Source organism: Spermophilus citellus (assembly GCF_964194105.1).
Source record: "Spermophilus citellus genome assembly, chromosome: 9".
In the NCBI taxonomy this organism is placed as follows: domain Eukaryota; kingdom Metazoa; phylum Chordata; class Mammalia; order Rodentia; family Sciuridae; genus Spermophilus; species Spermophilus citellus.
This window is the reverse complement of record NC_138191.1, coordinates 132,333,719-132,351,650: the sequence shown is the minus strand read 5'-3', so window position 1 is coordinate 132,351,650 and position 17,932 is coordinate 132,333,719. Positions and strand designations below refer to the sequence as shown.

The window sequence follows — 17,932 nt, the reverse complement described above, 5'->3', positions numbered from 1 at the left end:
AAATAATAGACACTCAATGAATAGTACTGTACTGAGTTGTTAAAAAATAATTTACAAGTTTCTTCACATTCCTTCATTTACTAAATGCTTATTGGGGACGGCAGAGATTTGATTCAAGAAATAATAATGCACATACAACAACGAAAAAAGAATCAGGCCTGTAAACAGACCTCCTGGGAACTGCGCGAGGTGTCGGACGCCGGCTCCGCCCTCTGCCCCGAGCCCGCCCCCATCGACAGGCTCAGTTACTGCTACTTTAGTCTGGGCCGGAGCTTGCGAGCGAGGGCGTTTGGGAAAAACCTCGCCCAGCGGCGATAGATTAGTCAGGCCTCACAAAGATGGCGTCCTCGGAGCAGGCAGAGCAGCCGAGCCAGGTAAGAGGGGAGTGGGACTGCCCCGCCGCGGCGGCGGGGACCTCGGCCGAAGGGGTGCTAGGCGCACGGCCGGGAGCCGGGGGAACCCCGAGTCTCCTAAGCCGCGGCTCCGGCCTCTGGCCCCTCGCGGGCCCCGCCCCTCTCCGGGACCTCCCCGCGCGGCCCCTCCCCTGGTGACCCCTCTTTGACCACCTTTGCTAGCCGGGCTCGGGGGCTCGGCCAGGCCCGCCGGGCCCCACACCTCACCTTCCCGCCCCTCGGGGCCCACTTCAGTCCGGTGCGGAGGGCGAGGAGACCCTCGCGAGGTTCCCGGCCTGGAGCGGCGAGGGCCCCTCTAGTGAGGCGCGCCCGTGCCGGCTGCCCCCCCGCGGGGGGGCCCTGGCGTCCTCGGGGTTCCCACCTCCGCGGCCTCCGCCTCGGCTGCGGGAGTGGCCTCCGCCGGCCTCCCTGCCTGCGGTGTCCTTTGCGCTCCCCTCGCCGAGTGGGAGGGTCCGAAATAGGCTGGGACCCTCGCAGTGCGTGGGTAGGATGGGGACGCTCTGTAATCCACGCGCGCCACCACGCATTGGGTCGAGTCTGCGTCCTCGCTGCCTTGGCGGTGGCTTCTTGGCCGGCGTACCTCTCTAGCTCTTCACCCACAGGTTTAGCCCAATCCCAGCCCAGTAAGGGGACCACGAGATCCAGTGTTGACGCCGGGACGACTTCCGTCGGGGAGCGGTGACAAGGTCTCCCAAGGGGTTAATAGTCCCAAGGTGGGGTGAGGTGAAGAGAGAAGGGCTAAGCAAGCGCGAACGGGGCTGGGGCTCAGCGGTAGCTCACTCGCCTCGCACGTGTGAAGCCCTGGGCTCGATCCTCAGCACCACATAAAAATAAATAAAATAAAGGTATTGTGTCCAACAACAACTAATATATATATATAAAGAGAGAGCATATGTTGACTGCGTGTGTGCTGTCATTGCTAAGGCAAATTGTGCTTATTTTCTCATTCAGTGCTCACTACAACCTTTAGGAAGTACAGGCTATTTACTAACCCTCATTTCGCATAAGTTGTAAATGCTCAAAATCCTGTGCCTATTTGAGCCTTGATTTGACTCTAGATATATGTGATATCTTTTATTAGCCCATTCATGTTTTAAATTTAGTTAAGACTAGACCTCGAAAGAAAAAATGGTTTCACCCTTGGACCTTTTCACCTCCCTGAAACACCTTTAAAGGTTTTCTCCAAGTGGGGCAGGGTAGTGTACGCTTGTAATCCCAGTTACTGCAGGGCTGAGGCAGAAGGATGGCAAGTTTGAGGACAGCCTGAGCAACTTAGCCAGACCTTTTCTCAAAATAAAATATAAAAGACTGAGAATGTAGCCTAGTGGTAGACTGCTTGCCTAGCCTGCTCCTTGACCCTGTATTCAGTCCCCAGGAGGGGAAAAGTTTTTAGCAGTTTACTAGCATTTAACTTTCTTCCCTGCCAAATGACCACCACTTAATGTTTCTTTCTCCACAATAAACCTGTTGGAAGAATTACACTTGAGGGAATTGGAATACCTGAACATGTTCCCCAGATCAGCCTTTGTTAGTGTGAGTGATTCAGGAAGAAGATTCTGGATTGTTAAAACATGGGAGACAACTGGTTCTGGCTTCTTACTGTCAGAGGATCCGGACTTTGGAAAGTGTCTGAGAAGAGCAGTCATCTTTTCTTGTCTACCCTACTTAGTTTGCTGAAATGCCCAAGCTCCTTAGAATCTGGGTTTTTCTGAACTCTTATGTGTTAGGAATGCCCATAGGTATTGAGGGTGTGCTCTCAGTCTGATTACTCTAGGACGTTTATTTTGCCAGTATTGTGAAGAGCACTAAAAACTTGCCACTTGGAGATAAAGTTACTTGAAGGTTACTTTGGTTCTGGAAATTGCCCTCTCTGTATTTGTGGAAAAGGATCTAGGTAAGGCTCTTTTAGGGGGCTTGGCCAGCACTTGTTTGGTTTTCAGCCCTGCTTCTCCTTTGCCCTCCTTTTCAAAGCTGACAGAGAGGGGATTGCATCAGAGTATGCTGGTAGCCTAAGGAAAAACTTGAACTCTTCTTGCCAGATTATCACTGTCTAACAATAAGCTGCAAATGCATACTTTTTAAAGTGAGCCAGTTCTCTTTAGCACCTGTCTGTCCTTTCATTTTCAAGTCCCTAACAATCTGATTTCCCATTTCTCCAGTCTGAACGGAACAGGATTGAAAAGACTGTTTGGATAACTCCCCCAAACCTGGTTTGCATGTGAGAAGAATTGCATAGGGTTAGACCTGTGGGGCTGAGCCAGTGTTCTGCGTCTGGTAGAAAGTTTGTTAGTTGGCCTTGTGGGATCAACTTCTGGTTTCAAAAGATGATGTGTGGAAAGCCCGCTCTTCTCTTGAGAAGTAGCAAAAAGTAATTGTTATAAGCATATGTTTTAAAGCCAGCCCCTCTGGCTTAGAGTCCTAGCCCCATTTGTACCATCTATGTGTCTTGGATAGGTTACTTTTCTAGCCTTGATTTCTTCGTTTGTAAAATAGAAATAATACTGATGCCTATCCTATAGGATCGCTGTAGGATTGAGTTTATTTATTGTGCTTAGAACAATACCGGATACAATGTGTTGTATGTTTTTATCCAGAACATATAGAACATTTAATATGTTCTGGATTTTCACTCTAAAGAAGATGAAAAACGGGGCTGGGGATGTGGCTCAAGAGGTAGCGTGCTCCCCTGGCGTGTGTGCGGCCCGGGTTCGATCCTCAGCACCACATACCAACAAAGATGTTGTGTCCGCCGAGAACTAAAAAATAAAAACATTAAAAAAAAACATTAAAAAGAAAAAAAAGAAGATGAAAAACTTTCCTCAAACCCCACTACTACACCTTCTGAGGTCTGATTTCTCATGTTGACTGCTATTCTGTGAAGTTGTTCTTTTTTTTTTTGTTGTTGTTGTTGTTCTGAAGTACTTTCCTTGAAATTTCAGAAGAATGCCCTCTATCATGGTCTTTATGCTAGATGTCCTTGATGACTTTTAGATTTGAGAGACATATTTGCTTTTTTTTTTTTTTTTTTTAAAGAGAGAGTGAGAGAGAGAGAGAGAGAGAGAGAGAGAGAGAATTTTTAATATTTATTTTTTAGTTCTCGGCGGACACAACATCTTTGTTGGTATGTGGTGCTGAGGATCGAACCCGGGCCGCACGCATGCCAGGCGAGCGCGCTACTGCTTGAGCCACATCCCCAGCCCATATTTGCTTTTTTTTATAATGGTAAAGTCTAATCTTTTTAGTCTATCCTTAAGACAATTTGTTGGAATTTTATTTATTGCCTCATATCCTTTTTCTGTTTTCCTCGCATTACTCTGTTTTGCATGGCTAATCTCTTATCAAAGTCCCTTCTAGTCTGTACATGTTGTGCCCCAGAGGCAGGGGAAAGGTTATCATATTGCTGTACACTATCTTTTGTGAAGAATAGAGGCATCATTCAATCTGGTTACTTAAGATTCATTGACTATTGAGGATTATTACAGACAGATTTCAGATCTGTTGTGGTTCACCTAACATATTAAGTTTCAGATTGAGAGGACATAGTCGCAGGGAAGGGGGAAGAGCCTAGTGAAGGAATGGCAGATTGTGGCTTTCTGCCCTGCCAAATTTTGTTTGACATTCTAATACTCCACCATTGAACTTGACACTTTCTCATCTATTCATTTGTAAAACCCTCCATCCCTCCAATACTGGGGATTGAACCCAGGGTCTCTGGCATGCTAGGCAAGTGCTCTGTCACTGAGCCACCCCCAAAGCCTTTTAGTTAAATTTAATTGATTAATTAATCATTTTGGTACAAGGGATTTAACTCTGGGATACTCGACCACTGAGTCACATCTCCAGTCCTATTTTGTATTTTATTTAGAGACAGGGTCTCACTGAGTTGCTTCACGCCTCACTTTTTGCTGAGGCTGACTTTGAACTTTCGATCTTCCTGTCTCAGCCTCCTGAGCCGCTGGGATTACAGGTGTGTGCCACTGCGTCTGGCTCCTTTATTTTATTTTTGAGATAGTTACCCTTCTAAGTTACCCTGGCTGGCCTCAAATTTGAAATTCTCCTGCCTCAGCCCCCAGACTCTTGGGATTATAGGTGTGTGCCATCATGCCTGGCTGGCATGCCATCTTTCTAATTTTATTTATTTTCGAGGTTGGTGTCTTGCTATGGTGTCTAGGCTGGCCTCAAACTTGCTATCTTCCTGCTTCAACCTCCCAAGTAGGGTACTCTATCTTTCTGAGCATAAGTTAAAATGAGAGCAATAGTAATTAGCAATAATATTACCTGAAGAGTTGCTATGAGGGTTGACCAAAATCATAGGTATGAAGAGCGCTTGTTAAATACCTGTGAGTGGAGTTGCTGGGTCATACAGTAAGTGTTTAGCTTTATAAGATTCTTAAGTGTTTTGCGAAGTTGTACTGTTTTGCATTCCTACCAGCAGTTTGAGAGTTCCAGGTTGACTGCATGCACACCAACACTTGGTATTGTCTGTTGGTTTGATATTGTAGCCATTCTAGTGAGTGGTATTTCATTGTGGTTTTAATTTGTATATCTGTGATAATTAATAGTGGTTGAACATCTTTTCATGTGCTTGTTGTACTGAGGTTCATGTTTTCTCCCACATGGGTATCAGTTATTCTAATACCCTTTTTATAAAAATTGCCCTTTCTCCATTGAATTGTCTTGCCACCATTGTTAATCAAATAATCATAATATGCATAGATTAATTTCTCAACTCTGTTCTGTCAGTTTATATGTCATAATGCAACTAATATACTGTCTTGATTGCTGTAGCTTTTTTGAAACCAGTTAGTGTGAAGTCTTCCAGCTATTCTTTTTCAAAATTGTGTTAAGCCTCAGCCTTTGGAGTTTCTGAGATTACAGGTGTGTACCACTATACCTGGCTGCCTTAGTGCGATTTTGCATTTACTCTGCCTACTCCTAATTTCTGGGCCTCTAATTAAATATATATTATAGTGCCTGATGGACCATAGAGGCTCTGACTTTCTTCTTTTTCTTTTCTTTTTTTGAACTATCTGGGATTGAACACAGGGTCTTGTGTGTGTGTGTGTGTGTGTGTGTGTGTGTGTGTTAGGCAAGCACTCTACCACTGAGCTACATCTCCAGCCCTTTTTACTTTTTATATTTAGAGAGGGGCTTGCCAAATTGCTGGGATTAGCCTAGAACTTGTGATTCTTTTGCCTCAGCCTCCCAAGTAGTTGGGATTACAGATGTGAGCTACCATGGGCCCAGCTTCTGATTTTTTTCCTGTTCTTCATTTTGGTTAGCTTCTCTTTCTATGGCTTCATGTACATTTACCTTTTCTTCTGCAGTAATCTGCTATTATTCTCATTCAGTAAAGTTTTTATTCTAGATGTATGTTTCATGCTAGAAGTTGTATTTTCTTTAATTTTTTTTTTTTAGTTGTTGATACCTTTATTTATTTATTTATATGCGGTGCTGAGAATCGAACCCAGTACCTCACACATGCCAGGCAAGTGCGCTACCGCTGAGCCACAATCCCAGGCCCTCTATTTTCTTTTTCTTTTTTTGGTACTGGGGTTTAACCCAGGGGTGCTTTACTACTGAGCCAAATCCCAGCCTTTTTCATTAAAAAAAAAATTTATTTTATTTTATTTTTGGGTACTAGGGATTGAACTCAGGGGCACTTGGCCACTGAGCTATATCCCCAGCCCTATTTTGTGTGTTTTTTTTTTTTTTTGAAGTGATTGAATGGTTTTGTTTACTGCTGTGTTCTCAGAGCTTAGAACATATATAGCAGATACTCAATAAATCTGTGTTGTATAGATAAAGGAATAGATGGATGGAAGGATTCTCCTTTTGTGGGTTCTTTCAGGTATTGATGCTCAAGAACTTCCAGATAAGGACTCCAGGCTGTGCATCAGGAAGCTTGCCCCACCACCCACCCAAGCCAACCTCCCAGGCCACCTGGCCCCACATACTTACTGTGGATGGTGATCTCTGGTCCTGGTAGTGGTCTCCCAGGGTCACAGCGTTATCCTACTTGGTGGCCACAATGCTGACTTACACACGCTGTCCTGACACTCCACATAGAGGTTGCAGCTGGGATTGCTTGTTGCAAGCTGGGCATTAATCTGGTTGTCCACACTGACTGGGAGAACGTATCAGTAAATGCTGTCCTGGAAGAAGGACTTGTACTTCTAGATTACAATGGGCACTGTGAGGGTTGTGGTCATCTGATAGGTACAGGATCACAGTTTGGAATAGTATCACTACATGGTAGGGGTCAGATGTGGTCACCTGGATGTCACTGGCAGGGGCTGTGTAACAGGTACTGAGAAAGAGCCACAGAAGACCACTGCGGCTGGGATAGGGTGTGTGGGGGGTCCCAGGCACACAGGAATGCACACAGGCCACCTGTGCCATCATGGCCATCTCTATTTTGTATCTTATTTAGAGACAGGGTCTCACTGAGTTGCTCACTGCCTTGCTTTTGCTGAGGCTGGCTTTGAATTTGCAATCCTCCTGCCTTAGCCTCCCCAGCTGCTGGGATTATAGGCATGCACCACTGCTTGGGTCTCTCTAAGTTGCTTAGGGCCTTGCTAAGTTACTGAGGCTAGCCTTGAACTAGTGATCCTTCTGCTTCAGCCTCCTGAGTTGCTGGAGTTATAGGCGTGTGGCCACCATACCTGGTTATAATTTCTTTTTATTTATAATCTTTTATTTATTATATTTACTTATTATCTTATATTTTTCTCCTATTATGATCATGTTTTCCTTTATGTATTTGGATGCAGTGTATCTGTCTTAGTGTTCTTTGTCTGCTAGTTATATAATTTGTTTTTTCTTATTATTATTGGTCACGTTTTCCTGTTTCTTGACACATGTTGAGAATTTTGGTTGAATGCTAGATTTTGTGTGTAAATTTCACATCGAGAGTTTGGATTTTGTGGTCTTGAAACAAGGTTGGGCTTTGTTTTGGTGGGTAGTTATTTGTAATTTACTGATTGATTAATTGATACCAGGGATTGAACCCAGAGGTTTTTAACCACTCAGCCACATTCCAAGCCCTTAGCAAGACAAGGTCTTAGTTTCTTAGGGCCTTGCTAAGTTGCTGAGGTTGGGTTTGAACTTGTGTCCTTCCTGCTTCAGCCTCCTAGGTCTTGGATTACAGGCTTTGGCTACTATGTTCAGCCTATTTGTGATTCTTTCAAGTCCTGTTTTAAGCTTTGTTTGGGTGGGTTTCGGATAACTTTTGCTGCTGGGATAATCTGACCCTGCTACCAAGGGTCTTCACCTTTTAGGTCTCTAACTGAATGCCCTGAATGAGCAGGAAGGATACTCCTCTGTTGGTGCTTGGGATTACCGAGTCCTGTGGGAGTTCTGAGAGCTGTTGAGCTCACAGCTTCCTTATCACTCATTTTTTTACCCTTATGAAGTTTCACCCTATTCGTATGCAAGTTTTAATATTCAACAGAGCCTCAAGGGAACTCCTTGCAGACTTCTGGAGCTCTCTTTCCTCATAGCCGTTTCCTCTCTGGAACTGTGTTCTGCAGTTCTCAACTGCCTTTCCTCCCTGAACTCAGTGAAATCTCTGACCTCTTTACTCACTGAGACTGCCATAGTCTTCAGGGAATCCCCACCCCACTTCTTGGTCTGAAATGTGCCTCCTGGCTGAAAGCCAGAGAGGTTTTCGGGCCCAGATCATTTGTTCTGTTCTGTTCTGTTCTGGTCCTGTGTTCACAGGATCACAGTCCTGTGCTGCCCGTTGTCCAATATCTACAAACAGTGGTTTCAGTTGTTTGCTTAGTTTTCTCACTGCTTTCTGTGGGAGGGTATGTTACTCCTCAGTTGATTTCAAGCAGAAGAGTGACGTGATATAATTTTTACTATCTCATCCAACTCCAATGTGAAGTGGTAGTATTATTCCATTAGTCCTGTAGACAAGGAAACTGAAGCTCAGAGAAGTTCAGGGGCATACCCAAGTCACTCAGTTATTCATGCCAAAACTCATGCACTTTCCACTCTACCTCTGCCTCTTAAAGAATATTTGTGGGTTGTATCTTATTCTTCTAGGACATAACCAGAGTGGCAGTCACATAGTGGATGTAGGATCAATGCTTCTGCGGCAGGAGTGAGGGCACCTTTGTCTCTGTTACAATAAAAACATTTCTCTGTCTGCTTCTGTGGTCTGTTTTTATTTGTCTGACTTTTTGTTTTTTAAAGCATTCTTAATCTTTTGCTTTCTTCTCTTCCTGCTGTCTTCATCCTGGCCTCTAATGATCCAGAAGTAGATGACTTTGGAGCTTCTTTCTTATATTTTTGCTATAGATCTCAGCTGGTAGCTTATAAAAAAAACTTACTTTTTTTTTTTTTTAAAGTCATGGACTGACTACCCTGTAGTCAGATATCCAGGGTCAAGCTGGGATTTAATTTGTAGGGATCCATCTCAAGCCAGATAATGGACTTGACCACTAAAAGGGGCAGATATGGGGGTAGGTGTTTGAAAATGTGTTGGGCGTTCATAAGGCTGGACTGGTCAGACTAGCAGGCCAGCTGAGCTTGGGCATGCACCCCCGTACAGGCGGTCAGCTACTCACTTTTTCAAGAAGTGCCTGGAGTTATATGTTTGTGATGGGAACTTGTCCTTCTGTATGAGAAAGCAGACTGGTCAGGAGTCTCCTTGGAGAGAGTCCTCTTTGTGTTTAAGATGGAACAGGTCATCTTTGGGTGCATTTAGCCCTCTTTCCTCTAAATGCCACTGGGACCCTCTGGAGTTATGGCAACAGCCAGAAACATCTCCATGTATTTCTAAATGTCCCATGAAAATGATACTGCCCAGTAGAGAATTATCTGTCCATAACATTATATTAAGAGTAGGCCACATTTATGTTGTTAGGTTCCAGGGAAAGACCCTGCCCTGGTCCTGTACTTGCTTTTGTTGGGCATATATATATCAGCTGATTCCTTTGTTTTGATTGTTTAAATAAGAAATTTTAATGATGTCCGTATTTATTGAGTACCAGTGATATTCTGGCTGTTGAAGATACTTTAATAAGATGGTAAAATGTCTGTCTTCAAGAAGCTTAAAATCTACTGGGAGAGAAAGGTGGCAAACTAGTTATTTAACAAAGACTATCCAAAGGTATTCCCAGGGAAGTAAGGATGGAGGCTGTTTTGTATTTAGTCATCAAGAAACTGTTTTCTAGTGAACACTAGACAGGAAATGGGTGCTAGTACTTTTTGGACAGCAGAAATTTCATCATGAGCTTAGAATCATCTAGAATGTAATTGATGTTGGGCAATTCCCAGGTTGGTGCAAAGCTCTCTTAGTTCACTAATGTTGTTTAATTGGTCTGGGACAACACGTGGGTTGGAATGCAGTTTGGGGAAATGCTGTCTCCTCTTAGCAACCCTAACATTGAGCTTAGAGGGCTGGCTTTGTGTGTCCAGAAGATAGGAAAGCCAAGACTGGAGGACTTTGGAGGGTGTTACTGGGTGAAGTTCCTTGGTGGGGATCTCGTGCTTTGTGTGTCCTTGGAAGAATTGATAAGGGCTGGGATATAGCTCAGTTGATAAGGAACCTATGTCAGTGGTGGTCCTGTAGGGTTGGAATGAGAAGGAAGCTTTCTTTTTTATTCTCAATGTTTAATTTTTTAATTATTTGTTTTAGATGTTGATGGATCTTTATTTTATTCATTTATTTATATGCAGTGCTGATAGTCAAACCCAGTGCCTCACACATGCTAGGCAAGCACTCTACCACTGAGCCACAACTCCAGCCCTAAATTTTTAAAAAATATTTATTTATTTTTTTAGTTGTAGTTGGATAAATACCTTTATCTACAGGACCCAGCACGTGCTAATCGAGCATTCTACCGCTGAGCCACAACCCCAGCCCGTAAATTTTGGTTTTAAACAATACATTTATTGGCTCATAGTTGAAAAAAGGTGCTAAAGGGTAGATGTTAGTTGTCACTGTATATTGTTTGAAGTTTTTTCATCTGGCAAATATTAACTACTGAAGAGGTGAACTATTTTTTTGTTGTTGTTGTTTGTGCTGATGGGATGAAATCCAGAGCTTTGTGATTGTTAGGCAAGTACTCTACCACTGAACTACACCCCCCACCCAAGAGGAACTGCTTTTAAGGAAAGTTCCTTAGTGACAGTGAGTTATAGTGATGTGTGATCTAAACAAAATTTGATTGTTTTTATTAAGTAGAAGTGTTCAAATCCCTGTAGGACTACTTGTCATAGGCAAGTTATTTGACCTCCCTTTCCCCAGTTTCCTTATTAGCAATAATTTTGTGCAAATATTGTGAGAATTAAGTAAAGAAAGCACTAATAAATAAATGCTAGCACTTAGTATCTGCCAGATGGATTGAAGGAAGCCTTTAGGAAGATAATGAACTTTAATATATAACACATTATATATTAATGAGTTAGAACCATTGTTCAATTCTTTGTGGCTTATTCATTTACTTGTCAAATATCTGTTCTTGTTTTGAAGGCCTAATCTGTGCCTGGCACTCTTCTAGGCCCCAGGGATACAGTGATAAGCAAACAGTTTCTGTCCATGTGGAGATTTTTACTGATGAGGGAGACACATCATTCACATGATCACACAAATATAAAATTGCAGTTTTGCTCAGTTTTTTTTTTTCTTTTTCCCTTTTGGTGCTGGGGATTAGACTCAGGGCTTTGAGCATGCTAAGTGTGGGGCTGAGCCACACTCCTAGCCCTCTGCTCATTTTTTTTTTTTTGGTACCATGCCTCAGTCTGGCTTGGCACAAAATCACGAGCCACTCAAGCAGGAACAAACTTTATTTTTGAAACTGCCGCCAATGCCATGGACGCTCCCGGGAAAAAAATTGCCGATCGATGCACGCGGCGCACGCGGCGTTCTCCCAGATCCCAAGAGGAAGTTCCTCCTCCGGAAATCCTTCCTACTGCACTTCCCCAACCAATGGGAACTCTCCAGGAGTCCCGTAGCAGGCAGAGGTGGACAGCAGGAGTCCAATATCCATATGAATGTAAATCTTAACATAATCATATCATCTCAATGGCTAGCTGGCATCACCTTTCAACCAAAAATGCCATGCATCATATTACTTGGCTGAGGCTCTTAGCATCTCCCCCCTTCTGTTTAATTAAGCAACAAGTAATGTGGCTAGGGACCCTGCCTGTTATGTTTGTCCAATTCAACATATGGTTCTTACCTGTCATTGGAAAATTGACCTCTAGGCATCAGCCTCTTGTCTTAGGTTGATACCACTGTAATTGGATCATACCTGTCACTGACTACTGGTCCAGCATATAGCCATACTTGTGGATAGGCCTATGCACCAGTGGGGGGGGGGTGAGGTTCTTTGCCTCACCTTTGTTGGCCCCCAAATTTGGCCTTGGTGCCGGTGGGGGGGTGAGGTTCTTTGCCTCACCTCTGTTGGCCCCCAAAATTAGACCATCACTAGTAGAAGGGAGGAGGATACAGAAATGCCACGACACCAAGTCAATTGACGGCTCTTTAGGAAAATTGCAACACTGGTGACACATCAGCAAAGATACGCTAGCACTAACATAATTTGCTGCATCAACAGGTAGAGCACAATGCATACAAGTGATACATAGTCCAGGCAAGTTTTGTAAGCAGTTCAAAGCGGAGGAATCTATCAATATGTCCATATCCTCCCAAAATAAATCGACTCAGTGATTGAGCATTACTTGTTGAGTTATTATTCATTGATGCATCAGTTTATACAGTTTGTTGTGATAACTATCGAAGAAACTGTAGTTTGGTTTCATCTTTGTCTTCACCGGCACTGGGATGAAGATAGGAATTCTGACAATGATGCTAAAAAAAAAATTATGTAATATCCCAACAGGTACTAAGAAGACAATTTTTTGAACAATTTACATTATCCTGAACAGAATTATTAAATATAATGAAAAGGAAAGGTGAAAGTAAACAAACAGATCTGTTAACCTGCTTATTTGTACACATATTAAAACAATCCTCAACAGCTGTTTACCCAATTTAAATTAAACCATTAAAATCACGTGAATAATAAAAAAAAATTTGGATCCATTTATTCATGAGCGCTCCTCATATATGATATATGGACATACGCACATATAGACATACAACACAAAACAGAAGTGTGCACACGTAACATACAACACATAAGACAATAGTAAAGGCCTTGTAGCTTTACCTAGGTGAAATCTCCATTGTAATGTTTAAAAACTCCACAGTCAAAAAATAAAACTGATCAGAAAAACATTAACCTAGGTCTGTATGAGCTCAAAAATAAAATAGAACTTTATGATGTGGGAAAAAGCAATAATAAAATAGATACTGAAAAAAGCATCCTGGTTAATCACTGTCGAAGATGTAAGAATAGCCAAGCTGGAGTTTTGGATATCATCTGTTATGGATTTGAGTCAAATCATCTTCTTTTTGGTCTGTAGAAATTGTTTTGGTTAATCTCTCTGGAATCCAAATCGGCTGCTGTTCTCCCTGTGGAAACACACAAATAGAGCCCCGACTACAGACAATCACTGGGTCAGGACCTTTCCTTTGTCCTGTTAGAATATCCTTCCAAAATACCTTAGGCTTGTGTACATTTTTTGTATACAAATGTCTTTCTGCAGCACTAAGCCCTGATGAATCCAAATTTAAAAAGTTTAGAGTAAAAAGGGTTATTTTAAGTTTATCTTTGGGGGATATATACCCCTTTCCAATTCCCTCCTTTTGTTTTAATAAGTATATTTTAATAGTTTGATGAGCTCTTTCAACTACGCCTTGTCCTTGTGGATTGTATGTAATTCATGTTATGTGAGTAATGCCAAATGATGAGCAAAATTGTTTAAAAGAGGTAGAAGCATAACCAGGACCATTATCTGTTTTTAACTGTTTTAGAATGCCCACAGTGGCAAAATTTTGTAAGCAATGAGCTATAACATTTTTAGTTTTTTCTCCAGCATGAAGGGAGCCCATCAAAAATCCGGAAGAAGTATCAACTGTAACATGCAAATATTTTAATTTTCCAAATTCTGGCAAGTGTGTGACGTCCATCTGCCAAATATGGTTAGGTATCAGTCCTCTAGGATTGACTCCAAGATTAACTTGTGGTAAAAATGTCACACAATTTTGACATTGTTTTATTATATGTCTGGCTTGTTCTTTAGTTATTTTAAAACGCTTTTGTAAAGTATTAGCATTGACATGGAACCTTTTATGAAAATTTATAGCTTCTTCTATTGTGGAGAAAATATGTATGTCATGTGTAGATTTATCTGTTAATTCATTGCCCAAACTAAGGGCTCCAGGCAATTCTGTATGTGCCCTGATATGTCCTATAAAGAATGGATCTTTTCTGTCCCAGATTAGACTTTGTATAGTGGAAAACAAAGAGAAAACAGTAGAAGAAGGGGAAATCCTACCAGCATCTTCAAGGGATACTATAGCATTAACTACATACTGACTATCAGAAAATAAATTAAATACAGAATCTTTAAACATCATAAAAGCTTGTAATACTGCATTAAGCTCTACCTTTTGAGCTGATTGTTTGGGTACTAAAAATGTAAACGTTTGATCAGGGGTAACTACTGCTGCTGTACCATTATTTGACCCATCAGTGAATATATTTGGAGCATTCATGATAGGGGTTTTTCTTGTCATTTTTAGAAAAACTACAGGATGCTTAGACCAAAAAGACAACAAAGGATTAGATGGTAAGTGATTATCAAATGAAACATTAGATTTACACATGATTATTGCCCAAGTATTTAACTCATTAGCTAACTCATCAATTTGATCCATAGTATATGGAGTAATAATTTTATTGGGAGAAATCCCAAACACTCCCTTTGCTGCTTTTATTCCTTTGAGTATTAATTGTCCTACAGCCTCAGGATATCTAGTAAGAATAGTGTTAGGAGAATAAGATAAATGTATCCACAATAATGGACCTTCTTGCCAAAATACTCCTGTAGGAATATTTTTTTGTTGGTAGTACAATAAATAATAAAGGCAAACTTATATCAATTCTATCTAGATGCATATTTTCCATATATGTTTCAATAATTTTTAATGCCTTTCTAGCTTTAGGAGTTAACATTCGGGGTGAATTTGGATATGATGGACCTTTTAGAATATCAAATAAAGGTCCCAACTCTCCTATTGGTATGCCTAGATAAGGCCTTATCCAATTTATGTCTCCCAATAACTTTTGAAAGTCATTAAGTGATTTGAGTTGATCTACTCGTATTTGAATTTTTGGTGGACGGACCATGGTTGAGGATAATAGAACTCCTAAATAATTGATTGGAAGATTTAATTGTACTTTATCTATTGCTATCTCTAGATTATAATTTTTTAATAAATTTGCAAGTGTGGCATAACATTCTAGCAATGTGTTTTTATCTTTATGTGCCAATAACACATCATCCATATAGTGAAATATTTGTAGTTCAGGATTTTGATTTCTAAGTGGCTGGATTGCTTTGTTAACATAAATTTGACACATAGTTGGACTATTAGCCATCCCTTGAGGGAGTACTTTCCATTCATATCTCTGATCAGGACCTTCATGATTTGGTGCAGGGATAGTAAATGCAAAATGTGGACTATCCTCAGGATGAATTGGAATTGAAAAAAAAAAAACAATCTTTAATATCTATAGCTAAAACATACCAGGTTTTTGGTAAAGCAGACAGTTGGGGAATCCCTGATTGAGCAGGTCCCATAATAACCATCTCATTATTAATGGCTCTTAAATCTTGCAATAATCTCCATTTACCAGATTTCTTTTTAATGAAAAAAAATGGGAGTATTATGGGGAGATACGGAAGGTTGTATATGTCCTTTTGCTAATTGTTGTTTGACCAGGTCATGGGCTGCTTGTATCTTTTCTTTAGTCAGGGGCCACTGAGGAACCCACATTGGTCTTTCTGATTTCCAAGTAATTTTGATTGTCTTAGTGGCCCTTTCTGAAAACCCAATCCATGTCTATTTATTTCTTGATCTATTTGAATTGGTGCTGTCATACCTTGTTCTTGTTCTCTTAATCTTTTTTCTTTCCTAAAGCCTTGTTTAGCCCTAGTAGTGGGCGCATTAAGACTGATGTTATTTGTTAATGTCAAACCTAATTGATCTAGGACATCTCGTCCCCATAAATTTATAGGAAGATGATCCAATACATAGGGCTGTATAGTTCCTTCACATCCTTCAGGATCCTTCCAATCTAATACCATTGCACTTCTATGGGGATTAGTTGCCACTCCTAGGCCTCGAAGCGTTTGAGTGGCTTGTTGTAATGGCCAATGTTTTGGCCATTCTTGACGAGATATGATGCTAAGGTCAGCACCTGTGTCCAGTAGCCCATTAAATTCATGTCCTTGAATATTTAGTTTTAGCATGGGGTGAGAATCTAAATTTAAAGACAGCATAGCCCAATCTACACCTGTGGAGCCTAATCCCCTGGAACCTCTTTCTACAGTACGACTGGAAAATTTATCATGTAGGCTGGGTACTATTAATAACTGTGCTATTCTATCTCCTGGTGAAATTACTGATATACCTCTTGGAGAACTAGCTATAATTTTTATTTCACCTTCATAATCGGGATCAATTACCCCAGGACTTATCATAAGTCCTTTTAGTGTAGAAGAACTGCGTCCCAATAATAAGCCTACTGTTCCTTGGGGAAGAGGTCCTTTTACTCCTGTGGGAATGATTTGAACTCCCATCTCTGGAGATAGTACTGCTCTGGCGGAGGCGCAGATGTCCAACCCTGTGTTCCCTCTAGTTTGTCTGATGAGGGATTTAATGGATAATGTGTCCTGGGCACTACCTTGATGGTGCTGCTGGGTTCCTTCATTGCCCCGTATATTTGTGGTTTTGGGCCCCGGAGCATTGGGCCCTCTAGTCTGTTTTTTGGCAATGGAGTTTGATGCCTTTCTCCACGATATTGTGGGTAAACACTTGGTCTTTGTCCATTTTTTGATAACGGAATACCCTCTATCGTGGTTTGAGAATGGCATTCATTAGCCCAATGTTTCCCTCTACGGCATCGTGGGCAAATACCCGGTATTCTATTCCTTTGATACCTAGCTTTGTTAAACCCTCCTCCTATGGGGCAACTCCTTTTAAAATGTCCGGTTTGATCACAATTATAGCATGTTTTTGGCCTGGCATCTAAAGCCTGTTGTACTGCTGCCAAGACTTCCCCTTGTACATTAATGTCTCTACATAATTTAATATATGTGTTTAAATCTTCATGTCTCCATGGTCTAATGACCTCTCTGCAGCAACGATTTGCTTGGTCATAAGCCAGTTGTTTTATAAATGGCATTGCCTGTTCTGTATCCCCAAATATTCTAGAAGCTGTTTGAATAAGCCTATCTACAAATTCAGCGTAAGGTTCATTAGTTCCTTGTATTACCTTAGATAATTGTCCTTGTGAATTTCTATGCCCCTGTAAAGTTTTCCATGCCCTAACTGCATCTACAGCAATTTGTGCCTATACGCCAGGATCATATTCAATTTGTTGCCATTGACCCTCATAAGGTCCTTTTCCTAACAACATTTCTAGATTTCTTTGAGGGTAACTGGCTGCTGCATTTCGCTTAGCTGTCTCCGTGCAAAATTCCTCATTGGCAACCTTCCATAACAAATATTGTCCTCCATTTAGCACAGATCGACACATGTTAGCCAAATCTGCTGGTGTCATGTCCAAGTTGGTAATAGATTCAACCATTCTTATGGTAAAGGGTGTTTGCAGACCGTAGGTTGTTACAGCCTCCTTTAATTGCTTCATTGTTTTAAAATCTAAAGCACGGTGAATTTGTTGCCTTCCTGCCTACTCAAGTACAGGGCATGCTAATCTTTGGGGTCCTGCCTCAGGATTCCGTCCATCAGCTACGGGAGTTGAGGGCCGCTCAGCTGTAGATGGAGCTGTTGGTTGAATTACGCCCTCTGGTGATAGAACGGAGTTAGTAGCAGCCTCCTGTTGTAACTCTCCCCCCCCCCCCCCCATGGTTGTTTTTCCTCTAAGCTTTCTTCTTTTAAATTTTTCTCTGACTAGCTTGAGAGACCTTCTCTTTTGCTTGACTTAACATGTTTTCTACCATAGTCTGGACCTCTAACAATTTACTTAACAGTTTTTCGGTTTGTGTTTTACTAGTTTCTAATCTACTATAAAGGTAACACAACCCAATAAGATAGCATAAAACAAAACCGAAACAGAATGGAACAAAAATGGAACAAAAAATAGTTGTATCAATTTTCTCTTTCTCAGGGCCGAACAACTTCAAACCTTGAGCCAACCATTTTTCCCAGTTTGCCTGAGAAAATTCTAGGGATAGGCAGCTTGAAACAAAAACAAAATAAATCAAAACAAGAACACATTGTTTTTTGAAATGGTCACCCATTCTCTCGCCTTCCCTCAGGGGCGAGCAATTTTACTCACCTCCAAGCTTCAGGTGTTCCCCGTACTGGCCACCAATTGCTGCAGTCTGGCTTGGCACAAAATCACGAG

At 41.6% G+C, this 17,932-nt stretch overlaps 1 protein-coding gene across 1 annotated transcript in view; it reads left to right on the top strand.

Moving 5' to 3' along the window:
- Positions 1-215: 215 nt before the first annotated feature.
- Positions 216-17,932, top strand: part of PEX14 (peroxisomal biogenesis factor 14) — a 144,913-nt gene continuing 127,196 nt past the window's right edge. The window contains exon 1 of the mRNA XM_081305733.1: positions 216-374. Coding sequence (XP_081161859.1) covers positions 339-374 — 36 coding nt within the window. The 5' untranslated portion in view covers positions 216-338. The remainder of the gene's footprint in view (positions 375-17,932) is intronic.